Source organism: Gallus gallus, chromosome 6 (genome assembly GCF_016699485.2).
Source record: "Gallus gallus isolate bGalGal1 chromosome 6, bGalGal1.mat.broiler.GRCg7b, whole genome shotgun sequence".
NCBI lineage: Eukaryota > Metazoa > Chordata > Aves > Galliformes > Phasianidae > Gallus > Gallus gallus.
Genome location: NC_052537.1, coordinates 12300593 through 12328285, shown reverse-complemented (window position 1 = coordinate 12328285; position 27693 = coordinate 12300593). Strand labels below are relative to the sequence as shown.

The window sequence follows — 27693 nt, the reverse complement described above, 5'->3', positions numbered from 1 at the left end:
AAAGAGTTCAACAAGCCAAGGTAGCTCAATGCACCACTTTAATACAAACTAGGCCCATTTTCACCATCTTGTCAGCTATTTCAGCCTACAGTTTTACACTGGCAAGCTAGAGCAATACAGAATACTGCCATCAGAGGAACTGATCCCATTCATTCATTAAAAACATTCAGTTCGAGTTCATTGGGCAAGATATTATTGTGTTGTACGTAACCCTTCCACTCTTCTAAGTCATCAGAAAAGTGCAGAGGAAATCCATGGCATGAAGACAGACATCTCTTCTTGGTCCATCACACCAGATGTTCTTCAGTCTAGTACCTTATGAGCACCCAACTCCTTCAGGAGTGCTTTGTGCAAGTAACAAATCCGGTGCCTCTCTTGGAAAACCTGACCAGTCGGAAATATCTCACAGGAATTAACAGTTGGGAACATCCCTCCAGGTCTAAAACCATATCCCATTCCAGATCAAAATCCAGTTTTCATTTTTTCCATTTGTTTTTTTGTTTGTTTGTTTGTTTTCTCTTCCTTTTAAACAATCATTCAGCCTGTTATTCTCGTTTTTCACTAAAACCATTTGGCATTATAAAGGAGATGCAGATTACATGTTAGATAACGGATGAATAAAGACTACACAGCAGTAAATTACAGTGGCCCGTTCCCGACCACAGGGTTACATTTACAATACAGAACAAATACATATTAAACAATTAAACCCACAAATATTACTAGTAGGTGAAGTCCAGAATAGAGTACAGTGATTTACAAATAACATCTTGAAATACATGGGAAAACGTAAAAGGGAGCACTGATCCATCAGGTCCATCAACCTCCTCAGGGGAAAAGGCAAGCAGGGAAGAGGAAAGAGTTCCTCTCCTTCACCCCATTCTATTCCTTCCCCATTTTCTTTGAAAGCAGGAAGAAAAAGAGTAGCTCCCTTTTTATGTTTTCCAAACGTTGGTTCAAAGAGAACCATCACAGTAGCCAGACACTTCAGACTCTCTCCACAGTACAGCAAACTCAGAGATGCAGTAATGGTCACATTAGCAAGATGTTAACAGAATAAGGAGGTCCAACATAAATGCCAGAACTGGCAACACCACCAAGAGACTATTAGTCAATTCAAATGTGATGTTTCCAGATGAGCTCAAAGTCATGCACAGAGTCATCAGTGACAGGCGACGGCCAAAATACTTATCTCCTAGCACTGAGATAAACCTGTTAAAAAGCAAGTTAGTCTCCCCCGCTGGGCACAAGGCTACACTTGCATATGTTAAGAAGCCTTCTCGCTTTGCATAATTATTGTCCAAGTGTGTGCTTGGGCTTGTCAAACCAGTGAGGGTGAGGTTAGGGCCAAGCAGCCCCCTGTGGCAGAGATGCCTTCAGATGCTGCAGCCACGGCACAGTGTTCTCCAAAATGCTGAACTCTGCCTGGGAAACTCTCTGTAGCTTGCAGAAAGCTGAGAGCAGGCACATGGGAAAGCCCTCCAGGAGTAACTCCAGCCCCGTTTAACAGCTCAAGAGAATCTAGCTCATCCTTAAGGCAACAACTACCTCACGTTGCTCTGGTGAAACTCTCTCCCAGTAAAAACAGTGGAGAAAAACAGGAAGGGTGAGACATACGCCCAAAGCTCTGTTACCTCCAACTTACTGCAGCCTCTCTTCTACCTTTCAGAGCTAAGCCAGCATCTTTGTGATACTGTGAAGGGACTTGGCTCAATAGCACTACTATTCTGCCTTATGGGCAAGCATAGTTTACCTGAGGCAAGTCTGCCTTTGAGGTTTTGTTTTCAATATAGTACCGTAAGGAAATGGCTGCAGCTAACCTTGCAGTCAACAGCTGACCCCTCAAACCCTCCCTGGCATACCATAAAAAGCCAGAGAAGCATCAAGGCACAATGGTGAATGCCCTTTTGAGAATGTGCCTTAAAAGAATCAGTGCAAAGAGCAGAGAAATTACTAATCCCTATTACAAAAGTCACCTTGTTATACTAAAGGATTATGGTTTAAAAAAAGGTCAGCTTTGGTGCCATACATTTGCACATTAAGTCCCTAGCTATCATCAATGCCAGGGCTTGACTGACTCAACTACAGCATTGCGAGATAGTGCAAAACCTTCAAGTTTCAACAGTGAAATCACTGTTTTGCACATCCCTCCAGAACTGTGCAAGGTGCAACAGCACTCTAGGTGGTAAATGCATGTCTTCTAGAAGAGGCAGGGAAGCAAAACAGATACTACGTACCTAAGGTTTTCAGTACCATTCAGTTCCTCTCTGTATACCGCCCACTGGGTTTCTATTTTTGCTGTTATTCAAACAGAGAGATTCCAGAAAGGGATTGTGTGTTGTCCTCCCCCTCCCCATCCTTCAATAGATATTGATTGCAGTCAGGTCTCCAGAGGGGATTTTAAAGAGTTACGTGACCATCTTTCCTTTGCATTACATAGATACATAAGGCTTCCAGTACAGTTTGTTAAATGCAGTAGCTGGGAGGAATACTCAAAAGAAAACAAAATTTTCCAATTTATTTTCTACTTTCAACTCCTGGGAAGAGTGAAGCTTTGGAACACAACGTGAGAACTCAAATCTAATGCCTGGCTGGACACCAGCTGAATGCATGGTCTGAGGAGAAGAAACAGCATGGAACAAAGAGACATACAGAATACCCTGAGGAATCTGGAGATGTGGAATGGACATTCAGTTCATCATCAGTAATCACGATGAGAATATAAGGGGGGAGGAGAAGAAAAGCCTTAGGACTAAGGCTGGGTATGAAAATAATGCAGATTTCAGAGCAGACAAAGATGGGGAAGGAAGTTTGACATCAAGCTGCCATCAGACCTGCAAATTTAAGAACAAAGGCTTACTGCAATCTCCTTCCTTAGGAAACCTTTAGAACCACCCCAGTGCTAGCTGGCAAGGCACCGATTGTTGTGCTACAGTCAGTGGTGGCCAGGAGAGCCGTTCATGTGCTTTTCACTGCCAGGAACATCCGTGCTGTACAGGCCGTCCAAGTATGCCAGGGAAATCTCTGCTACCAAACTCCTGTCTGGGATGGACTGGGCCATTCCATAGATGGCTCCCTAAGCAGAGAAGAGGTCGTTATATGGGATCATTAACGTCATTCAAGAAACACGCTCACCCTGCACAAACACACCAATCAGGTTCTGGATCCTTACCATGCCTGTGGTCTTGGCGTTGAGATTATTCATGATGTCCTCAATGCTGTCTTTGACATCTTTCAGGAACTGCTCAGCCACACCAGATTTCGTGTGCAACTGCGTGATGCAAAGATGAATGCTGGGCAGGCAGGGCAGAGAGGAGAGATTAGCCACTTAGTGTATGTCAGCTGCATATTTCCACAGCAACTGACGGTCCTTCCCTAGCCAGTGACTGCCCACCTCCTTAAATTAACATTTCAGTGGTATTAAGGGAAAAAGATTATTCATTTCTTTCCAGTTATAGGTAACCCCCTGCAAAATACTTGTTAGAACCAAGCTGCAGGAAGTTCAACTCTTCTTTTGCAAGGCGGCAGCTCCCCTTTCCTTCCTGACGTCAGCATAGATGGTTAAAGGTCTGCACAACCTGACAGCTGCCCCCAGCATGGAAGTCAGCACCCACGAGGAGGAGCAGGGCTACTCACACCTCCAAGCTATTACTTCAGGCTCCCTAGAGCCCTCTTCAAGTCTACAGCTGCAAGTCTAAAATTTTCAGTGCAACTCCATCTTAGAACATTTGTTCCCTTCACCCACAGAAAGGCAAATTTCACCTATTCAAAAAAACAAAAAACAACCCAACCCACTTTGGCAAACATTTGTTTGACATCAGGCTGGAAACATCACTGAAAATGACCAGCCCTTCACTGCTCTTTCAATCACCTTCCTCTTCAGTGGGCAGGAATAAGATATTTAAAAAACTAACCAAATAGATCTACATGTACTCACTAGCAGGCATGAGATAAAGCCCCAGCAATTTACATTTTTCTGCTTGCACTAAGCAGAGATAAATAGAAAGGGAGCCCCAGTTATGCCCTCTGCCAGGCTCATTAATATTACTATCGCTGCTATATATGAGCAATTACAAACATAATTGCTTCTCCATAGAGAAGAAGTCTACAAACAATTTATCAGATAACAGACAACAACACTCAGCAAATTAAGGTGGCCTAAGAACTATCTTGCGTACCCTGGCTATGCACATTGCTCCCCTGTCTACAACAGCGTGACCACAAACTCACCTTGGTGGGAACTGCAAGATGTTCAAGTTCCATCCTTTTGCAGCTAACAAATTAGATAACCGATAAATGTCAAACGTGTCTGAACCGATGGAGAGGACAGACACCTCAGGTTTCCCAAAAATGAAGATGCTGTCAATTTTTCTCAACCTTGAAGGAACATTAAAAAGAAATGACTAAGCAGGGTTATAAGGAAAGGGGCCAGACATTTAGTCTATCTATCTGGGGCCTCAAGGGAAGAGAGGGGAACAGACCAGAGCACATGCCTACCAAAGGAAAGAAGAGAAAGCAGAAGACACTCTTGAAGCAAAGAGTCAGAAGAAACTCTTGGAGCAAAATCAGCTAAACAAAGATGCCAGCACCCCTCTACTCCAGGCCCCTCAACAATCTGGCACCAGGCAGACAACCCGGCCATAAACAACTATCTTTTCCTATAACTACCCAGTGGATCCCTGGGTGACATGCAATAGCTTCTCTAGGAAAACAACAACAAAAAAACACCCAGAAAAAACCAAAAAGCTAAGGCACACACGTACTCCGATTCAAGGAAGCGAGCTGTTTTTATGATCCTTTTCGTGGCCTCAACGTAGCCCGATTCCCCCATGTGCATCAGAGTTGCCCAGCACGCGGCTATGATTCCACCAGCCCTGGAGCCTGCTATGGAGGGGGAGGCGTATATGCCCCCTTGCCAGTCGGGTGCCACAAAGTACTGGTAGCTCCTGTACTTCTTGTCGCTGTACAGCACCACAGAGGAGCCCTTGGGAGCGTAGCCATACTGCAAGGGGGTAACAAGGCATTAAAAAGCAGCAGGACTCAGCAGCGCTGTCAAGCACCTACTACACACAGTTAGCACAACCCACTTGCCCGCAGGCACGTTGCACAAAGCACCTGAACCCTCGCCCTTGAGCACTCCTCTACGTCGCAGAAAAGAAACGCCTGCTGCCAAGGATGGCATCAGAAATCGCTCCCCCAGAATGAAAGCATTGGAAGAACTCTCTCTCCCGTTTTTACCTTGTGGGTGTCAGCAGAAATGCTGGTCACACCTTTCACACGGAAGTCAAACAGACGTTTCAGAGGGAACCCGGCCTTCTCCATGAAAACAATGAGAAAACCACCTAGGCAGGCATCGACGTGGAAGGGGATTTTGTACTTCACTGCAAGCTGCGTGCAAATGAGATTCGAGTGAGTAACATGGTTGGGAAAGAACATGAGGTAGTTGGGGTACCCAGTATTTCACACTTGAAAGCATTCTGAACCTTTTCAGAACATCATGCCACCCTGAGTCGTTGAGGACAGGAGACCAGGAAGGACTGACTACCTGTAGGATGCCCTCTCCAGCCTCTCCCGCACATTTAGACAGCACCAGCAAGATAAAATCTTTGCGTTTGGGCAGCTTACTGTGTTTGACAAAGAGATGAGACAATTTGGTCTGAAAGCGGTATCCACAAGAAAGCTTGAGGACATGCTCCAAATGAAAGGGAAGTCAGAAGCCCTGGCTGGTTACATACAACAGAAATAACCGGAACAAGGAAAGCAAAACCAAGAGGCGTATTTGAACCGAGATCCCGGCCCTCTGATTTCTCTTCACAACACGTTCCTCTGACTTCTGCACCAAGCCTGCTACCACCAGTGGCCCTAAATCAAAGCCTTTTTACGAGGTGGACTATTTTGCTGTTATTTCTTCTCAGATATCAAAGGACAAACCCTTCTGGCTGGTTTCACAGAGAGAGCAGCAAAGCTTTAAGTCACAGACAAATGCTTGCCTTCAGTTACAGCAGGAGTTCACGGCACAGGCTTGGGAGTTCAGAAACAAAGCACGTGCTTGTCACTTTGCCTTGCCACGTCACACTGCGTGCAGCAGCTTAAGTCTGAATTCAGCACCAGGCAAACAGTTATATGACAATGCCCAGAGGTAACATCTGGTATTTAAAGCCTAACCTCCCACTGAAGTTACTAAGTGCAAAAAAAAAGATCATCCTGCATTCTTCCCTTCCAGATCGTGTCCTACATATGCTGCTGTTGACTAACAATTGATTTAATGGCAGTAGCACCTTCCCACCAATGTGCATCTCTCATCAGATTCATGGGTTGGGATCCTGGAACACCTCTCCGCTCGCTCTTCTTGTGTAGAACAATGCAGAAGTATTACTGCTACAGCACTTAGAGGCCTCAGGGGCATCCTACCTCTGCCACCTCTTCGATGGGGTCCATAATTCCATGTGGGAACTGGGGAGCAGAACAGACCAACATGGCTGTGTTCTTCGAAATAGTTCTCCTCATTGCCTGAAGATTTAAAGAGAGAAGATGCTCACATTCCATTTACCAAGTGCCACCCTGCCAAAAAAGATAAAAAAATAAAACATGCAGCGTCTGGTCTTAAAATCTGACACAGAAAGCCCACAGAAAGCAAAGTGATGAGCTATAAGCATGAGAAGACAGCAGCTGAGTCATCTAGCTTATCCTCTTAGAAATACCAGAACAGGTTGGTTTGTTCATCCTCATCTGAAACCTGTGGCTATTTCCTAAATACGTAAATTATTTCATTCTGATTGAATGACGGAGGACAAAAGGATGGTTTACATCCACTTATTTCAAACAAAATCTTGTATGCAACAGCACATTTATTCTCACTGTCCTTGCTTATATCTAGGAAGCATAGTTCATCTCTCTATCCACTGACTTGCTACCTGGGTAAGTAGGTTCTTTGCTATTACCTATGTAATGCTAATTTCCCCACAGAAAGGAGTTCCACGCTGACTGAAGTGATACCTGAACATCCACTTCCATAGCCTTGGTCAATGGGATGTGAATCAACTTCATTCCAAAGTAGTGTGCTGCCTTGTCAAATGCTGCGTGAGCGCTCACAGGGACCAACCTAGAAAAGTAACATATCACATACTTCAACCCAGGCAGCACATAAGTCTTAGCACAAACAGGAGAGTAAAGAGAAAACAATTCAGCCTGCGGGTATTTCAGCATTTCTTCCCTTAGGGACAGGTCACAAACAGGCTGAGCACATGTTTCAAATGGCACAAGAAAGACCACACGCTATTCTAGATGAAACAACCCAAAGAAAGCCTAATAAAGTCATTCTGTTTCAACTGCATGGTCTCCTGTGAATCAGGAGCTCCTAAGAAAGTTAACTTCTTGCCATATCAAACAATAATTTACAGTCTCCAAACCCTCACCCTCCCCAGGAGGGGCACACGGCAATACAAAAGCAAGGAGCAACAGAAGTACACTGAAATAACATTTCATGTCTGCCATCTCCAGTGGCGGTGTCTGAACCGCTTCAGTTAACCTTGTTTTCTGAGGCATCACATCTTTACTGGGGCCTTTAATAAGCATACAAAATCGTTAGGAAAGGAAGAAAAGAGCCACAGGAATTCAGCAGAAGATGAACACCATCATTTTATCTCTCTTTATGTTTTCCCCTCTTAAGCAATTAACCAGAGAAACATTTCTGATGCACTGTCTAGAAGAAAAAAAAAAAAGCACATTAGAGAGCAAATCCTCTATTAGAAGTCTAACGATTAGCACAGTTCCTCATTTCAGCTCCAATCAATCCCAGAGTTTTCAGGCTAAACCCTCTTTGATCTGAATAAATCAAAACCCTTAAATACTTCAAAGTGCCTTGCAATCTCAGCTCAAGAGGAGCTCAGAGCGGGTATGAGCAGGCTCTGCCTACAGCTGCATGCAGGTATTGCAAAACTACTCCGCATGGTGCAGCTACAACAGCTCTGCAGCCAACATTCACACCTGGGATCCCAGGCTGCTCCAAGGCACCTGTGCTTCTGCAGTTCCCTTCAACCCAGGGTTCTTTCCTGCATTCAGGGCGTTTTGAAAGAGATGGACAAGGAGGAGGTGGCAGCAGGCTGTGAAATGAAGGAATGCTGGGGTCTAGCAGCCACCTCAGCTCTGAAGGACAGCAAGTCACAAGCCCACAGAGAAAAATCTCAGCAACAAAGGATCGCTCACATTTCTGGATGTTTGATGCCTCTCTCATAAGCCAGGTCTCGGTACGCCTTGCAAGCCATCAGAATGCTCTCTGTTCCCCCAGATGTCATCTGTTGCGAAGAAAGGAAACAAATAAGGAAAATGGCCGCTCAAGTGGATGCTGCAGCAGAGGAAAACAGAAAATGGGATGCTGCCACAGCATCTCTGCCCGGCAATGGTTGGAGGCAGAAGATGCATAGGACAACTCAGGCTTTCAAGGGCACTGAGCAGCTCAAGGTTGTTTTCTGACATCCAGGTTGAAAGTGCACATTTAACTAAATATTGACTTCTCTATTTCAAGTTAAATAAACATTAAAAAAAATAAACATAAAACAAGACCACAGAAGCCTAACAAGAGGGGACCATACTGCACAGTCACTAGCTGGCAGAGATGACCACTCCTCATGAAGCTACAAGCACATACTTACTCCCTTGATTACCTGGGCATTGTCTATCTGGCTTGCAGATTAATGATGCCACGCAAACAGAAACAACAAAGTTGACTCTGCATCAAGCCAACCAAAGTACAGCAGGGTTTATTAGGTCTGGAGCAGTGCCACGCTGGGGCCCGGAGCCAGCTTGGGCTTGGCACTGCTCCTGAGCCAGGAAACCTTCCCAGATCTGGGAGCAGTGCAGAGTGCTGAGCACTCTCTGCAGAAGCCAGCCAAGGTCTGGTCCTTACAAGGTTGGAGCTTGTAAGCCCTCAAGGACCTCAGAAGGGATTTCTGCATCCATACAACCCACTGCCCATGCTGACCTCACACCTTTCATCCTGACCTCAGCTGAACAAGGGGTTCTGCATCACAAGATGGAAGAGAGGAAGGTACACATGCCAGCTGTTTGACTAAGTTTACTACTGCATACTCAAACGCTTTCTGCAAATAAATAAATGAAACGTAAGTTCTTCTAATAGGACGACTGTCTCTCTTCAGCCAACATTTATGAGTCTCGATGTGCAAGGGACAGAAAGGTGTGAGCGCAAGCCTTTCAAAGTACAATTTGAATCTAGTAAAATGTGAGGTTGGCTTCTCAAGAAGCCCGCAGGTGTCAACGCTTCTGTCACTGCTGTGCTGGGGGACACATACTTTGGGGAGGCCTGGTACCTGGGACAGGGGTACAGGGCTAGGTGAAAGAAAGGACAGCATGACAGCACGTATGGAGGACTGCTTTGAGATCCCCAAATCTGCTGAACGCTGACACTTCCCCTTTTAATACCACACCCCAAATAAACATAAAGGGCAATCACATATGTATGCCTTGTGACACCTGCCAGTCTGGGCTTTCTTCTGGTTTTTCCCTGCTGACATTGGTGCAAAACCCCAAAACCCAAGAAAGAAGCGTGACTGTGACAGTGACTCAACGTTAAGCACAGAGAAAAAGGAACAAAGCTCGCAGGCATGAAAAGCAGCCTGCCACATCTCTTAACAGGATGCAAGCTAGCAGCAGCTGCCACCACAGGCAGTGTGGAAGTCACTGTCTCACCACTGAACATTTCTGCTTTTTTTTTTTCCTCTCCACTTTGTAAAGCAACAGCTGTTGTTGAATAAACCTAACAGAGCTTCACACTGGGTAAAGAAATCACTGCATTTGTTGTGCAGCAAATAGATGGCAGGAGAAACACAATGTCCTAAGCATTTTATGGCCTGCGTCATTCACTTCTCAATCCTTGTTATGAAAAGATCTGTAAAGTTGTCAGCTATCATCTTTGGAAAATAACAGCTGGCATAACACGGACTCCCTACTGCGGGGTGGGAGAAGAGGATCAGAATAACTGTATATTTGCAATAGAGCTTGCAACACCACTTACAGCTTTGCAAGGATTGTGAAAACAGAGCTGGGCATGATTTGGGGACGTTGGGATTCACACTGCTGAGCACCAGGTACTGTGCATGACCATGTGTGCTCCTCGTTGAGCAAGCAGCCCTACCTCTATCCTCTCCAAGAAGCATCCTCTGCAACAACAGCCTTATTCCTGTTTCAGTCTTTCCACCAACGCCTCGCTCTTACACACAACACACCTGGCTCACCACCTGCATGCAAATGTTGAGACACACAGCACAGGGAGGTCAATGTCCCACTCTGTCACAGATCCAGGACGGGTTCTCGTCCCAGGCACCAGCCCAAGCCTGAACCACTATCACAGAACCCGACATCCCCACCACCCGTGGCAGCCGGCCAGCATGCAGTGATTCAGCACTGCCCACGGCACATGCAGATATGTTTTGTCCTCCTCAGAATGAAAGTCCAGAGGCATAAGCGATGCTGTGGGGAGAAAGGTTGGGAACTGGCGTTGCTTTCAGCAGCTTTCCAATCCCACACTATCTGGGGAAGCCAGATGAACCACGTGGGGAAAGCAAACAAACACACTTTCTTTGTTCTTGCTTGTTATTTTCCAAGTGGGAAGGGGAAGGAGAAAGCACAGGCAAAAAAATATCCCTCCTGCTCTTTAAACTTGATATGCCCCTCCTACTGGTTGCTCCGTCCAAACACCAGCACTCTGGAATCTCAGCATTCAAACAGCAAGAAGGTACAGTCCCCAAAGCAGGCCTTCTGCCACGCCACTGTTAAGATGCCAAACACCTGCCTTGGCTCAGAGTTTTGCTTGCAGTTCACCACATTCATTCAGACCCTGGAGACACATCTGAGCAAAGTTCCCCTGAGGTGAGCTACGCGATGAATAAAATAGTGAGCTACCATTTATTTCTATCGCAGCATTAGAGCCAAAGTGTACCACAACCCATAAGGCCATAACATGGCGGCAAGCTCATGTAAAGCCCCTGTAAGCCCACTGCTTGTAAATTCCACCCATTATCTCTCACAAGGTGACCTGCTTGTCACAACAGATAAAAGCTGACAGCGCTGCAGAAGGACAAGGCAGAATCTAAGCCCCCCCCAGGACACAGCACTCACATCCCACTGCTCAGCTCCTACGCCAAATGAGCAGGCAGCTCTGTGAACAAGTCTGGAGCCCCCAAATTTGGGAGGAAGAGACAAACCAGCTTCTGCAGGAGGCTTGGGTCTGCATCTTCTGATTCTGCCTCCTCGCCTGTGCTCAGCTGCAAAGTGCAAAGAATTCACAGGGAGATGGACATCAAATAGACACGTGTGCACCACACACAATTTTCCTCTACACTTCATTCAAAGTTGCCCCTTCTCCGAGTTTAAAATAATACTAAAAAAACCCCAAACACACCGAGGCTTGCACAAAACCAGTAATTTCCCCACACTGGAGGGGAGACCTTCAGAGATGGCACTGCAAAACAAAGCACCTTGTGAGCAGGAATACATCAGACAAGAAAACATTCTCCTCCCATTCCTCCTGTATGTACTGAGCTTAATTAGCCTTTCCCAGTCGCAATTAGAATTTCCTGGGAGCCAAAAATCAAATCGTGTCTCTTGCGTGATGTGATTAAAAGAAAGAACAGAAGTAGTCAGTGACAAATAGGAAGCATCCACTCACTGCTAAAAATGATTGCCTTTAAACACTACTTGAAAACCTGGGCCATCTCTTGGTGCAGCTTAAGGCAAACTGCAGGCCTGCACAGCCCACACATAGGAATTGCTAGCATTTTTATGTTCACATTTAAACTACAGAGACTTACAGCCCTCACATCTCGCATAAAGGCATCTCCTGTAAATAATGCAAGCTGCTCACCTAATACAACATTCAGAAACCTGAAACATGTTTCATTTTAACGTCTATAAAAGACACCGAATATCTTCCAGGAGGAAGCAGACTGCTCTCCAGAGATGCCCTCAGGAAGGCATCCACACATTGCACTGCAGGACCACGTGGAGATAACCAGGCTGCAGAGAGCCCTGGGAGCAGCACCAACGTGTCAGCTTTCCCCAGACCAAGTTCTAGAATATTAGCCCCCAACAGTGCAACGTGTCATGGAAATTAGAGCACAAAAAGGAAGTGGATTTGCCTTACTGAGAAGCTCAAACTTTTCTTCTTTGTCCCCCAAACAGCAAGCTCTTCAGAAGCACCAGCGAGCTCTGCCTCCCTTCACAAACCAACAGAGCAGGGACAGGTTGCCCAAGGTTCCTCCATCAGGTCAGCAAACCCAGCAGACAGGGACCTGGCAGATGGACACTGCTTCTCAGAGTGGGGGTAAAATTCAGGGGGAAAAAAGCTTTTATTTTACATATATATATATATGTATATATATATATATATATATTTTTTTTTTTTTTTACTTTACAGCACTGCAAAACTAAACAAAGCAAACCAGAAACCTCCCTAGAAAGAGCCAGCAGCACAGCACCTCCTGAACAGATCAATTCAAAGATAAAGATAACTCACAGCACTATGCCCTGCCTGGCTCAGCCATCTCTCTTCTACAGCCTCACTGGGTGCTGGAGCAGAACTGCAGCAGCACAGCCTTGCAGAGACAGAAAGAACAGCGGCAGTTTGGAAAAAAAAACACTCATTTTAAGGGGTTTTGTTGCTTCCCAAATCTCCAGAAGTCATTCTGAGATCCCCTCTGTTTAGGGGAGAAGAAAATAATAAGTCCCTGAGCCCAACTGTTTGAAAAGCAGGCCATCTCCTATCTCCCCCCACATCTCTCCAACAGCTGTTAGCTCCACCGGATGCAGGCAGGAAGGCAGAAAGTCCACTGGAGAGACTCTTTTGGACAAGATAATTACAGGCGTACAATTAATCTTCCACTTCCACTCTATCAACTATACAGCCCTCCCCCTGACCCTGCAAATTTGGCTGTTCAACCAGCTAGAACACAGTTTCATGGCAGGCTGCAACGCCTCCCCATTCACTCTGCTTCTGCTTGGCTCCCAGCTGCAGCTCTGCGGCACAGCCCTCTGAAGGGAGGGGAAAAGCAAAGAGAGAGGGAAAAGTGGGATTCCCCAGAGAATGATAGCAGAGGTCTCACATAGGCTATGATCACTGAGTGATCACTGTGTTCCATTCTGAACTTCTCCTCCCACACAATCCTACTTCCCAGCAGACGCACTCACAGGGCCAAGGTTGACACTTTTATAATGCAGTTACCGTAACGAAAACTGAACAAGCAGACTACCACAAGCAAAGTTTTCCAACTGTATAATAAGCAACACAGAGCTATCTACTTGATTTGTATCAATTAACATCTCCACTGTTGATAAAGGTGACTTTCATCAGTTTTAGAATCAGCCTCTCCCCTCTCCATGGCCAGCCTCAGTTCTGCAGATCAGCAAGGAGAAGAGGTCAAGCTATTTTGAGACGCAAAGAAACACACTACTTCTCCAAACCTGAGGGTGGCACAAGGAATACGTTCTCACTCAGCACATGGAGGGGGTTGAAGAACTCAGAACCCAAGCCAGGTCCCTGGGTGCAACCTCCTGCTATCGAAGGCAATCACACCTTAAATTGCTAGTCACTGCACGATCCAGCTCTGTCTTCAATCCAGCTGGAGTTTGGTCCTAACCACCCCTACCATTCAGCTAATCTAATACTTAACTCTTTAACACAGTAAAGTTTCCAACAGTCAGATTAAGCCCATTCAAAGCCAGCTCACCCCATAAACTCTTGTGTCAACACTGCCTTTCTCCATTGATCTTTAGCCTCTGCAGGCCTTCTCCCACCCTGACATATTTATAGACAGTCATATCACACCCAGCCTCTGAAAAATCACATCTGCATGCTTCTCATAAGGGGAACTACTTCTCTGCAAGTTATCAAGCAGTCTGTGTCAGCTGCAACACAACACCATGTTAGGAAATACGACCTCACTGTCTCAGACACCACAAACAGGGAAAGAATGTAGCCTGAGGAATTCAGAACTCCCATCAAAAAGGCAAACCAAGAGGGAAGAGTGCAAGAAATTACAGCTTCTTTTTACAACAATAATTCACCGTGCAGGTTTACAGCTTTTGTTCTTTGTCCGGCCTTCAAAGAAATCAGTGTTAAGGGCACACATTTGGACTCCTGATATGAACTCCACTGAGGCTTTAAAACTGGTTTCCACTCCAGTATACTCAAAGGTCTCATAAACCTGGGAAGAACAAGTAACAGTACAGTGCCATGCCTGCTTGATCATCAATACCTGGAGCCATTTGATCAGCCAACCAGCCTTGTCCTCAGTCTCAGCTTTCTGGCATGCTCACAGATTTCCAGCTCAGAGATGAGACCCGACGGGAGCTACTCAAAGTGACGCTGCCCTGGCACACACCAGAATCATAAACCAGAATGATCTCTGTCTCAGATGGACGGATAGCACTTCAAGTCAGAAATACCCAAGAGCTCATGGGACACGTGGATACAGGTTACTTACAGCACCGCAAGAGCTGGGGCCCCCATGGAAGAGACTGCAAGCAATCCTCACTACTTCTGCTTCCATCTTCCTCAAACCAGGGAATATATCTGGATGGAGGGGATTACTCCAGGCAAACTCTTCATACACCTTCAAAAGAGAGACAGAAAGTTAGCTGTGCAGATGAAGCCCTGGATTATCAGCAAGAGGTCCAGATTTAGGAACTCACTACACACAGTGTGTATATAAGCAGACTATCTGCAGCATTAACTCCTGCCGCAAGTGCACACCACAAGCTGGGAAGCTATTGCTGGGAGGAAGAAAAATAAATCATTTGTTTTTCTAGGGTATTCTGGTCTCCGGAATGCTTCTATAACAGCAATATTATGTATTATAAAGGCAGGTTTAATGGCTTAGCTATTTAAATAAGAACACAAACATCTGTTGTTCTTTTGTACTATACCTAGTCCTGGCGTATGCACACCCTACGACTGCTTTACGCAAAGCAGGCTAGTATATAATTCCCCAAAATTGCCTTGCAGAACTTGTTTTTGAGTTCACTATTAAAGGGCAATTCTGAAGCAGCCAGAAAAGCACAACTGACCACCCACATGGCAGCAAAAGTGGCTGTGGAAACCAGTATTTCATGCTCGTTCTGCAACTGTGAGCTCACAGGATGAGGCTGGAACAGGCCAGTTCCGACCTCCTGCAGCCACGATCAAAAAGCAACTGCAGGGATGTTGAAAGAAATGCAGTAGAATAAGCCAGAGAATAATCAGCACAGACAGAGGGAATGTTTCCACGCAGCACTCAATCCAAGGTGACGCTGCTCTAGCAAGGCAGCTCAGAGCTTTATTTTTCCCCCACAAGAAAACAGCAATAGCAACCACCCAACAGAGCTCATTACAGCTGTTACAAAAGCTGCTCCCAGGAGCAAGAAAGCTAGATTTTCCTTTAGCAAAAACAACTCTTGAAGTAGATACGTTGAAAAACAGACCTTAGGGCTGCTTATTTTTTTTTTCCAACCTTCTCAAAGGGGAAGGTTTCAGACTAGGTAAACAGACCTAACAAAGACTCCACTGAAACATGCCAGTGCCCCATTGTTGTACAATTTGAACTGCACAGCAATGCCAAACACATTTTACAAACATCCTTTTTTGCTTAAATTGAGACCAATTCTGTTTTGCTTAGTCAAGCTGTTGCAGCCCAAAGTCCCACAGCAACCCAGTAGCGGGAGAGCCAAGGATGCTTTCCTTTCAGCCTACAGCAGTTATATCCATCACAGGGCTTGCTGAAGCTGACCTATGGCCATTTTACGTCAGTACCAGTTTCCAATTCAATTGCACTCAGCTTCTTACTTTCTTACTCAAAACACCTTATCAGATTGGATCCTAGTTATCTCCACATAGTTTTCACAGTGGCCAGCTTTGCAAGCCTCAAATGCTTTGCTAATAAATGCCTTTCTACCAACATTTACCCTTGGCTCTGTCTTCAGAGCTGGGCTATCTCAGCTTCAGATCTTCCCCGCTCAACTTGAAATATGCTGGAACAGCGCTGAGGCCCTGAAGTTGTTAAAAACTTCTAAGATGCCAAGTTAGACTGCTTGCACTTTACCTTCACTAGCAGATGAGTAAGTTTCTCTTCACCACTGTACACAGTCCCAGAGACTTTCCCATCCTCCCAGCGTACATCTCCTGAAAGAGAAGAAAGAGGCACACTGGTTGCACAGCTGTTCTCAGAAAGCAAGTGGAGGAGCACTGAGAAAGCCCCCACAGCAGTTCTGCAGATGAGGATTCTGCTTTTGGGTTTCACTGGTGAGGAACAAGTATGACACAGAGGTAGTTCCCTGTAATGCTATGCCTCTGGCATCTTGTGCCCCACAGACACAGCAAATAACAAATAAACATCGAATAAAGTGTTAGCACAAACAGCTAGCTACAGCAAGCACTGACATTAATCCACTTTAATACCTACTCAGACTCCCCAGAGCGCTGTCCACAAAGCTGAGCTCCTGTTGCTCAAGTTAGTCACATCCAAAGAGCACCCATCACAATGTTGCAAACTAAGATGGAAAGGCCAAGATGGTATGGCTCAGAACTACAGCGTGGGATGTCTCAGTTAAATGCCTCTGATACATTAACAAACCAGAGCAGGTGGATGGAAGGGCATCAGCAGGGCACCCAGTGTAACTGTGTTTCAACACACTTAGCCAGGCTACTTTCTGCTTCCAAACATCCAAGCAAAGCCTTTCCACCTGCCTTCTTGAATTCTCCCACATAAAACTCAATGGTCTCAGCTTCACAAGAGTACACGGAGTGAGCCAAGTCTCACAGACCAGCCCTCACTTCCAAGTAACTTTCAGAGGGGATGGCAAATGTGTAAGAAGAAGGAGCCACAGAAAAAGAAAAAGAAAAAAGGAACGAAAGCCCACTGAAGGAAGGGAATAATCACTAAGAGGAACAACACAGACAGAAGACAGACCCAGAAAGTTGCACAAACAACATAAAAGTAGGGAAAAAAAAGGGAAATTGTTAAAAGCTTATTCCATAGCAAAACTGTTTGTGTATTTAGAGTAGATGCAGTATTCCTGCAGAAAATTCCAAGTATTTCTCAGACTGGGGGAACCAGTAGGTGGAGGGTGAACCAGGGTGGAGACATTCACATCGGTCAGCTAACTCAAATCGAGTTTCAGACAATGCTTGTATGGATTCAAGCCAGAGTGACCTTGCCTTCCTTAAGTGGCATTTTGAAGGTGCAAACCACTATGACCTTGATTAAGAGAGGCCTGGAAATTCCCTAAAAACACTGCTTGGAAGTTCTTTTTGTTATGAGTATTCCATGGGGCTTCACAGAAAACACATTTCTGGTAAAAGCCAAACGTCAAGGCAACTGCTCAGAAATGTATTCAAAACTGCCTTCAAATATTCCCTCTGTATTTCTCTTCCTCTCAGCTCTCCCATCATTGTTAGCTCTAAACTCCTAGGGAAGAAAGGGAACTTCAATGTAAATACTTGAATACAGTATTAGACGTAAATACTGACTTCTGTCACTTCCAGAAGGAAAACAGGCATAAATTTGTAAGTGAAGAACATCAGCAAGGAAATATGTAAGACAAAGCTACAAGCAGCAGTCATTAGATCTCATTGAGCAGAATAAGCCTAATGTTAGGTCTGTGAAAGAGACCCACCTCTGCTGCAGCAGACTCACAGTCATACCTTTTGAGCTGTACTCTTTCATCTTCTGTAGTACTTCAGGCTGGCTCATGCCTTGTTCTGGCAGCACTTTGATATAATCCTTTTCATCTTTTAGGAAGGATAAACTGGAAGTGACATCGTTCAAGGCTTCATCAATCTTCTTCTGAATCTAAAAAGAAAGAAAAACCCTATCAACAAAGGTACTGGCCACGTTATAAATTACAGTTCAGTGCATGTGACATTGAACTCACTGGCCACTTTCAAATCAGTGAGCAGAACAGATAGGATCCATTCCAGCTCTATGACAAAAAACGTAGCAGAGTTCACAGTTCTCCCTTCCTACCAACCTCTTCCTCCAAAAACAAGCTGTCCTTGTCCAAAACACATCCTGAAATGCTCACAGCCATGCACAAGGCTCTAAACAACACTGGGAACTGCCTAAAGGAATGCTAGGTGGCACAGAACAGAAGTGTGCCATGAAGCTAGTATGAGTGATTGCAGAGCAGTGCTCAGCTGCATTTAATCTAACAGGACAGACAACACCACCACGCTCAAAGAGATTGTACTTTAATGGATACTGATGAACAGTAGGAACTCTGAGTCCCTTCTTTAATAATTGAGACAGCAAAGCTTAAGGCAAAAGTATTTCATCGTTCTTCACTAAGGCTTTTTAAAATCACAGTCCATAATTTACAGAAGTCTTCAGATTCATTGTATTTTGTACCTTGTCTCATCTGCCAACACACACAGTTCAGAGGCTCGTGAAAACTGAAACATGCAAGAAATCTCCCTTATAAACATTGTTACAAGATTTCTTCCTTCTTATTGACACCCCACATCCAGGAGGCCCAGACTCCTTCCCAGAAAACATTTCAAAGCAGACATTCTTCTGAACTACACAGGTGCTGGGATATTATCAGCTTTAAAGACTTTTGGACATTGGAATGTCTCAAAGTCAAGGCCTCCTCTAAGCAATTGATAGGTTATCAGGTATCAGCCTAGCAAAGAGTGGGAAGAGCACACAGATAGTGCACAGCATGAGTCCTCTGGCACAAGAGAGCTTAATGTTAGTAAGTTCTGAGAAGGTAAACCTGGACAAAATAGAATACAGGGGGCCAAGAAGGTGTCCTTTCCTAACAGGCAGACAACAAACAGAAGCAGGGACAACTAACCCTTAGTTCATTTGACCAGGCAGAAGGTAAAACTGGGGCACAGCATGAAAAGAAGGGGAGATGTTATTCCCTTACAGAGATCTGAGGGAGAAACTTGATAGCTGCAACCATGGCAAGGTCAAAATGCTGCTCTTTACTACTTCCATCTGACAAAAACACCTACAACAGAGTTGGCACCCTCATGCTGCTCCAACTGATTCAACGTGTGAAGCTGTCTACACACCAAGAACGGGCAGGCATCACTGACTAGGAAAAAAAACAACAAAGCTGAGTATTTCCTAATGATTAAGTCATGACATGCTAAAACATGCTGACATTCGTAGTTTCAAGTTTTTATGTAAAAAAACGTCTTCCAGACACTAAAGTCCATCTCATCTTACTGATTGCAACAACCTCCGATATCTGTGTGCTATAAAGCCATTGCTAACAGATATCTGAGCTCTAGACATGGACAGCCATCTGATTAAAAGATTTATCTTCCCACGTTGCACAACAGACACCTGCCTATCTCACACTTGCTCAAGAACAAGACGCTGTTTCAGAACACACAAGTTCATTCGTGTCCCCTTCTTCCATCAATCAGGCGATTCTCTCGACATCCAACAAAGAAGAAGCACCACTGGAAAATTCTGCCTCTGGACTCAATGATACATGGTTAAGTGATACCTCCAATTTATGAGTGCAGTACTACTACTACTAAAAGACCAGGCAGAAATTATGTCTTTCATTAAAGCAGGTAGTGGCATCAGTATCCTTGCATCGTTATGATTACAGGAACAAGAGACAGCAAAGACACACAAAACACAGCCTTTGCAGGCTCAAATAACATTGCACTAAGTTGTTCAAATACTTACTATAGCCCCAACAAATGGCATTTTTCTCAGCAGTCTGAAGAACTGTTTTTTAGTTCGGGATGTTAAACCTGAAAGACAAAAGTAAGAAGTTAACCCTATGTGAAGAAACCGAAAACAGACTCAGGGCACAATACTTCCACTGCAACTCACCACACAGGCTTAGTGTTTCTGATCCAGGCTGAAATAAGGCAGTCACAAAGGGGATATGGTGAGAGAGAATCATATCAGAAAGCAGACATAGGCCAGGCTGCAGAAGGAACTGGTTTGCCCAACAGCACTTACCTATGGGAACCAACTATTTGACTCATTTTCTTAATTTTCTGCTAAGGCTGCTGAGTAAAGTCATGCCAACTGTAAAGGCTAAGATCTTTTCAACCACGTACGAAAGGACAGCACCTACCTGAATGGGAATTTACACCCACACGTGGAGTTTTACAAAGGAAGGGAGTTTAGGATTTGCTAGAGGCAAGCTTTCCAGCAAAAAGGGAAAATACTGTTTGAAATTATGTTCTGCATCTTCAAACCAGAATTGTTTGCAACATTGCAACATGCAAACACTCAGCAACGTGAGACAGGCTCCCAGGCCCCAGCAGGATGAACAGAGCTGGAATGCAACAAGTATTCTTCAGGTGTCCATCCATCCAACACAGGAGGCAAAAGCACCACCACAGCCCAGATACTGAAACGGGAAAAGCCACTGATGACAAACACCGGAAAACTCCCGGTGTAGCTTCAAAGGCAGGAATGCAAGCAGGATGACAGAGATGCTTTACAGCCACCCCAAATGCCTTTTGAGTCATCTGGACATTTCAATCAAGCACTGGCAGTTGCAGGACACTTTCAGCAGGAAACAGTAAATCAGCTTTAAAAAAAAAAAAAGTCAACCATCTTAAAACATCACAGTCTTATCTATAGCATTAGACTGGCCCTTTATTTTCCATTTCATATATGCTTCTGATCTATTTTGAGAAGCTAAAGGAGGACAGCAATTGCAGCTTGGCACACTCCAGAGCAAATATTTGTTATCACTCTGAAAATAACATTTCCGTTGCACATTTCTGTATGCAGACCATTTTATTAAGAACTTCCATGCTGAGGGAAAAGAACACAACTGTAGGCTCCTGAAAAAATCCAGACAGCCTTATTAGATTTCCTAACCATTAGTAAATATTTTTAAAACATGGTGCAACGGTACAAATGTTAGACAAGAAGTCAGCGGGACCCTACAGAGCTGAAGCTTTGTGTTCCCAGTGTTCAGTCATTGAGAAGTAGGCACCAAGAACTGGGCTATTACTAAAAAGTTGTCTCTACAGCATAACCCTACGGCCCGTGGGATCAGCAAAGCACTTTGCTCTGCTACTGGGGCAAGGCACCTCTCCTGACCATCACATAGGCAGAGCAGACTGCAGGTTCATCAGGAGGTCCTGCAGAAGAGCTGTCAGCACAGCAATCACAAAGCAGGAAGAGGCTCAACCACACGCAATTATCTTGAATATCCTGAGGATGAAACATATTCCCAACATCACATCAAATTTCCCTCCTCCGGAAGGGAAGCAATTGAGAATAAGTGCTATCCAAGCACTTGGCTACAGCATATGGATACATATACGGTCCTAAGAACCTAAATCAAATCCCCCAGGTTTTGAGCAGAAGAGTACTGTGACAAATAAATAACGTAGCCAGAAGCTCACGGGAGCCCAACGGAAGGGAAGGAGATGTGGCCACATTCCAGGCTGGCCCGCCACACCCTCTACAGGAATGGGGACGTCCCATTGATTAGACAGGACTCGTCCTTAATTTGGAAAAGGGTTTTGTTAATCCTCACTGGCAGCAGAAGGCATGTTTTAACAAATGCTCGCTCTCGTTTCACCCTTCTCCCTCCACAACATGAGAACGACTGCATCCCCTTCCCTCCCCACACAAGGCAAACCCCACGCCAAGTGCTTACTCTCGGACTGGAATAGGAAGCCATGCAGCCACACAGTCAGAAGCGTGGAGGAAAACGTCAGCCCGACCAGCTGCCAGGGCTCCAGTCCATCACAGTGGGCATTCACGAAGCTCGTCACTTTCTCCCAGTACATCTGGAGGATCTCCTTGTAGGGACTGATGGCATCCTATGCAAAGGGAAACACAGATGCTGAGAAAAGCTCAAACACACACAAACAGGGCAGCAGAAATGCTTTACCTTAATGACAGAACTCCCTTCCACAGAAGTCAAATAAAAAGGTGCTTTTAGGCACACAGACCTTCCCCTTTCTTTAATTCCTGAACAGAGCACACAGGTGCCATTGATTTCAAACCAAAAGCCACGGAGAGATGTGTAAGTCTCAAAGTCCCAAGTCAACATCAGCAGATCATACCGTGGCCCAGGGGAAGCAGTTGTGTCAAATCACAATATCATTCTTCCAAGGAACTGCCTGTCTACAGAGCAAGTGAAAGCTAAACTGCCACCATTCACCAGGTGCCACCAAAACAGGGCTATTTGAGTACCTAAGGCTGGATGTTTAAAGATGAGAGTACTCAGCAACACTTCAAGCTTAAGAACTAATTACCACATATTCCATACAAAGGAAGGATGGCAGAGACAAACACTATTGGGGAAAAAAAAAAAACAAACAACACAACAAAACATAACCCACACAACCAGAAAACTGTGATGCAATCGTAATTACAATGTCAAGCTAGCAATTACTGTCAGGACAGAGCTCAACAACCTAATCCATAGCTTTAAAGCACACTGTCTTTATGAGTCTCAGAAGAATTGATGGGGACAATAGAAGGTTCACAGTGGGAAAGTATCACTTTACAGCAAGGGAGTCTTGGGGACAGTAGGGAGCAAGGGACAGCAGGGAGTCTTTACAGCAACTCTTGGCACAAGGATGCAGAGCTGTAGGAGCAGACCCACAGAGATGATCAAGGGGCTGGAGCAGGAGGGAGACCTACTTTTTACATGTCTGATAGTGATAAGACAAGGGGGAATGGCTTCAAACTAAAAGAGGGGAGATTTAGGTTAGATGTTAGGAAGAAATTTTCTACTCAGAGGGTGGTGAGGTGCTGGCACAGCCGCCCAGAGCTGTGGGTGCCCCATCCCTGGAGGCGTTCAAGACCAGCTTGGATGGGGCCCTGGGCAGCCTGACCTGGTGGTTGGCAACCCTGCCCGTGGCAAGGGGTTGGAACCAGATGGTCTTTAAGACCTTTTCCAACCTAAGCCATTCTATGATTCCATGTTCCCAACACAATTGAACTACAAGCAGCCTAAATAAAGCCAAGTGCTTCCAAACAGTCAAAGGACAAAGAAAAGACACCTTACAAAAAAGTACTAACGGGCCATCACTACTCAGGAAAAGCAGTAAAATATGTATAATACAAGAGAATTTAAAAAGCACGTAAGCAGCCCAAACATAAGGCTAAAAACTTCCAGAAAACCAAGGCATCACAGAGAAGCAATATCACACACCCCGGCACAGGCAGGAGGAAACAGACTGAGCAGGGCTAAACCAGGTGTCTGGCAAGAGGAACAGCCCTCAGCTACGGGAAGCCAAATTAGCACTCACATGCCTGGCACGGAGCAGTTCCCAAATGCCCAAGCCACTTCAGCCCAAAAAGAAGCCAGCCACATAAACCACTGCAATTAGGTAGTGTCAGGGTTAGCGCCCAGTCCTCCAACGCCGGCACCACAAAGATGACTTAACCCACAGACTTAGGGCACTTTTCAACTAACCAAAGGCACATCTCAAGTTTCATCAAGTTTGCACAATTTTCTCAGCAACACCCCTGGAAAGGAGTGCTTAACCAGCAAGGACAGCATTGGTTCACCGCCTGGAAGCTCACACCTGGATCTCAGCCAGTGCTGGAAGTGCATTTACACGGGTGGAAACTGAGCCATTAATGCACTGGTGCCTTCAGAACTGTTGTTAAACAGTGGCAAGAAAACGCTACTGTATCAGATACACAGCAGGATGTGGGTTTCCTCTTGACAGTGGAAGATACTGTAAGATTCACGCCCAAAATGGCAACAGAATGCAACGTTAGACAGAAGTTACTCACATCAATGGCCAAGTTAAAAACGATATCTGGCAAGATATTCATCTCACTCTTGGAGAAAACTCTGGACAGAAGACCCTGCCAAATCCACGTTTCGGTGTCACACCACATGCTCCCCACTGAAATCAGCAGTCAGCAGCACACCAGCTTTTCATAAGAAAGGGGGGAAAAAATAAGTCAGCCTCCCAGATTCAGTCCAGCTGTGCAGCTCCAGTGGCAAGTCCTGCAGCCCAGCACAGGGGTGAGCAAACCCAAGGGTCTCTCCTTTCCAGAAGCCCTCAACCCAGTGCCTGAGGCTGTCCATGCAGGCTGCTCTACTCTGAGCTTGCTACAGGTGATGCCAAGCAAAGCATGGATGGGATGTCTGCAATGCAACCTGTGATGCAGCCTTACAGCTACTCCTGTACAACAGCATTTCTTCATTGACATGATCAGGGAAAAAAAAAAAAAAAAAAAGAAAAAAAAAAGGCAGCACAGGTGCATAACGAAGACTTCACAGCTGAATGAGCACCACATGCACGTTGTCCCATCTTTGTTTCTGCAGTTCAGAAGACTGGTTAGCTATGCAACGCAATTTCTCAGCTCCTTGATAAACTGCATGCTCAGCATTTTCCAAGTATTTGTATGCCCCAAAGTATCTACTAAGATATGAGACCTCTGGTCTACCAATTACTCACTTAATATTGATGGTATCATTCAGACATACTCTGTGCCTTCATTACACTCAGTGATGTGCAAAGACACTGCTCCCTCTCTTAGAGAGAGCAGGCAGGGGAAATAAACAGCCTACATTTAGCCCCACTGGAGGATTTATTTTTAATTCTCAGAGCATTAAGACAAACCCAGGTATTAGATATAATGCTAACTGCCCCCATTAGGGCTTGCAGTACTCATCTGTGCTGACACTAATGCACTCAGCAACCCGAGCAGTTTACATGCTGAATTTTTAGCTACATCGATTAGGAATACATCCTTAGGACTTGACTTCTAAAAGCCATCGGCCAGCTGAGCTCTTCCAGGGATACAGCACTCACACCATGACAAAAGGGGACAAATGAACTACAGCAATGCTCTTCTGCCCCAGAACGAAGGAAAGAAGGCAGGGGAAAATTGCCAAAGCTTGCCACAGCAGATTTGGTAGTTTTGCTGGAACAGCACTTCCTCTGCTGCAGGTTTAAACCTAAAAGATAAAAAAGATAAAGGCAATATACCGGGAAACCTCACACTGCTGGTAAAGTGCCCCCTCTTTCTGACACCACGTAGTCCAAGCATCAAAAAGTTTACCTGTGCAAAGAGTGGGAAAAAAAAGTTTATCAGCAGAATCTTCCCTCCCCAGGAGGGCACTTGAAGTGAAACAGAGAATAAAAGTAGATTTCGAAGGCAAGTTTATTTTAAGTAGTAGTATGAATCTTAGCATCGCTGTGCGAGGAGGGACTGCTGAGATCAAACCACGTCCTCGGCTTTCACTCCAGTCTATCCATTCCCCAGCCATTTGTCTAACAGCACAGCACTTGTTGCCAAGCCTAAACAAACCAGCCACGTGGGCACCTGGCACCTCCAGCCCCTGCATGCAGCGCCCAGCTCTCACAAGGAAAGCGGTAGCTGCGTGGCAGAGGCTGTCTCCTGCAGACCATACACAACCCAGCCAGGTAGGCAGCCCAGGAATCCCAAACCCTAACGCTGGGTTTGTCGTCTTACTGACAGGGCTGATGAGCGAGGTTGAGCACACAACTCATCACATCATAAATTACGGAGCAGGGAGGCTGCTCGCCGCACTGCCTGGGTCGAGCCTGACGTGGGACGCACACACTGCTGTGGCAATGACAGCGTGAGCTGCTACACGACCGGTTCTCCCAACACAGCCAGCTCGCTCAGGTCCAATGAAAAACGAGCTGAAGAACAGCAGTTTGCTTATTTATCGTCTGCCTAAGGAGGAGGAAGACCGCAATTAGCTGTGCCTGCACAAAAGGCACGTCTGACCTGTACGATGACACGGGACCAGCCCTGCTGCAGTGCCATCAGTCTCTCAGCCGGCTTCCTGTCACAGAGCTGGAGGGTTGAGCAATGCCCTGGCTCTCCAAGGGCGCACTGTTTTGGTTTGTGCTTCCAGCCCTCGTGAGCATGACAAATACCTTTACATAAGCGCTAGTCACGGAATATTTGTTAGTCAGCTCCTAATTACAGCCCGAGTTGTGGCCTGCACGCTGCACCCCCCCCACCTCCCCCCCTTCCCCCCGAGGACATGGGGCCATGCAGTGATAGCAGACAGGATGTCACCGAAGTTAAGACTCACAAGTCTTTAGACACACAGGCTGAACTCTGAAAGAAAATCAAGGTCAGGTCACGCTTATTGCAGAGTCTTCTGTGCTGCATTTTTTCCCACCGCTACCATCCTAGAAGCCTTTTTCCTCCAGCATTTCTTTTGCTGTACGCAGCATACGCAAAACGACGGCAGGCACACAAACCCATCAGCCCCAGGAGTTCACAGGGAGTGCTCAGCGACGGGCTAATTATAGCACAAAAACAAACAGGCAGCAGCCCGGAGCGGGGCCGGCAGCACCCCGGGGCTCCACGCAGAAGGGAACGTAAAGCTATCAGCACAAGGATGGGAAAAGACCAATCCCAGGCTCAAAAAACGCGCTGTTCTCCGAGGGCCCAAAGGGCTTTCGAAACGAGGTTAGGTTTCAGATTTCACGTGGGGGCGAGGGATAAACCACAAAGAGCAGTTATTGTACGAAGCCTAACAGATGCTCCCCTCAGCGAGCTAAGAAACAAACTGCCTGAGAAGCAAAGACTCAGCCCAGAACAGACACAACGCACCTCTCGTTCCCTTTGCTCGCTACAACAAATGGATCTATAAAGCCTCTGCACACATCCAGGCATGCTCCAGACAGCACAGCTCTCTGAGGGCCTGGATGCACTTACTGCATACCCTGCATGAACCCATTACAGTTCTCCCTGGGGTTGTGGCTTCAGGTTCCTGCAATGCTTTCTACCCTCTCCCAGCATCCAGGAGGACACGAGCAGCACTCAGCTCTGCGCTGGGACTCATCTGGACACATTTTGCTGCTTGGCACCCACTCAGATGCAGGTCACGCAGTGCTTTCTGCATGCCTTCTGGAGAACAAAATGGGCATTGATCTGAAACATTCTGCAAGCAGCTCGCAGAGGTACCCCTGTAAGAAGGAAGGGGACAGGCTCTTTAGCAGGGTCTGCCGTAACAAGATGAGGGGAGACAGTTTCAGGCTAGAAGAGGGGAGATTTGGAGTGGATACGAGGACAAAGTTTTGTTTTTGTAAGAGCAGTGAAGCTCGGGTTGCTCAGCGAGGTGGTGGCTGCCCCATCCCCGGAGACACCCAAGGGCAGGATGGACGGGGCTACGAGCACCTGTAGGCGTCCTATTCATCGCAGGGGGTCGGACCGGATGGCCTTTGAGGGTCCCTGGGAGCTACGACGGCAAAGGAAACAGCTCGCAGCACATCAAACGCTTCCAAGAAAGCCGTGGGTTTCTAGGAAACATCAATCTCTTCTGCAGAAAGGAAATATCACGGCCGCCGCTGCCCGGGCACCGCTCGCAGGGGAGAGAGCTGCGCTCGGGAGGCCAGAAGGGATGGGCAAAGCCGGGCAGAGAGCAGCCCCGGCTGCCCGACGGGAGGGCGCACACAACAGCCGCCGCCACGGGACGGCCACGGGACGGCACCGGGCGGCTCCGGCGCCCGCAGCACCCTCCCCACTCCCCGCAAGGCCTGCGGCCGGCTGCACGACACCCGGGGCCGCGCCTAGAAAAGCCGGGCTGAGGACCCCTCTGCCGGCCGGCCGAGCTCCGGAGGCCGCACGCGGCCGCACGCCGCTTTGTCCCGGTCCGCCACGCGCCCTCCCGTCCGCCGCGCTGCCGCCGCCGCTGCTGCTTACCATCGCCGCCGCTGCCGCCTCGGCCACCGCCGCGCTGCGCCCC

General features: G+C 46.4%; 1 protein-coding gene across 7 annotated transcripts; it reads right to left on the bottom strand.

Annotated features, from left to right (window-relative positions):
• Positions 1 to 21: 21 nt before the first annotated feature.
• SGPL1 (sphingosine-1-phosphate lyase 1) lies at positions 22 to 27693 on the bottom strand. Of its 7 annotated transcripts, XM_046942870.1 has the most exons (16): positions 27651 to 27693; positions 27126 to 27247; positions 23742 to 23885; positions 21643 to 21808; positions 19695 to 19762; positions 17690 to 17837; positions 16089 to 16168; positions 14496 to 14624; positions 8206 to 8294; positions 6997 to 7102; positions 6412 to 6510; positions 5239 to 5388; positions 4764 to 5002; positions 4231 to 4377; positions 3173 to 3293; positions 22 to 3076 (listed from the first exon to the last, which is right to left on the bottom strand). In XM_046942870.1, the coding sequence occupies exons 3-16, from the start codon at positions 23847 to 23849 to the stop codon at positions 2936 to 2938; spliced, it is 1791 nt and encodes a 596-aa protein (XP_046798826.1). In that variant the 5' UTR covers positions 23850 to 23885; positions 27126 to 27247; positions 27651 to 27693; the 3' UTR covers positions 22 to 2935. The 7 variants fall into 7 exon arrangements, with proteins under 7 accessions (XP_046798826.1, XP_046798825.1, XP_015143693.2 ...); XM_046942869.1 differs by having other exon boundaries at positions 27126 to 27693; XM_015288207.4 differs by lacking the exon at positions 27126 to 27247.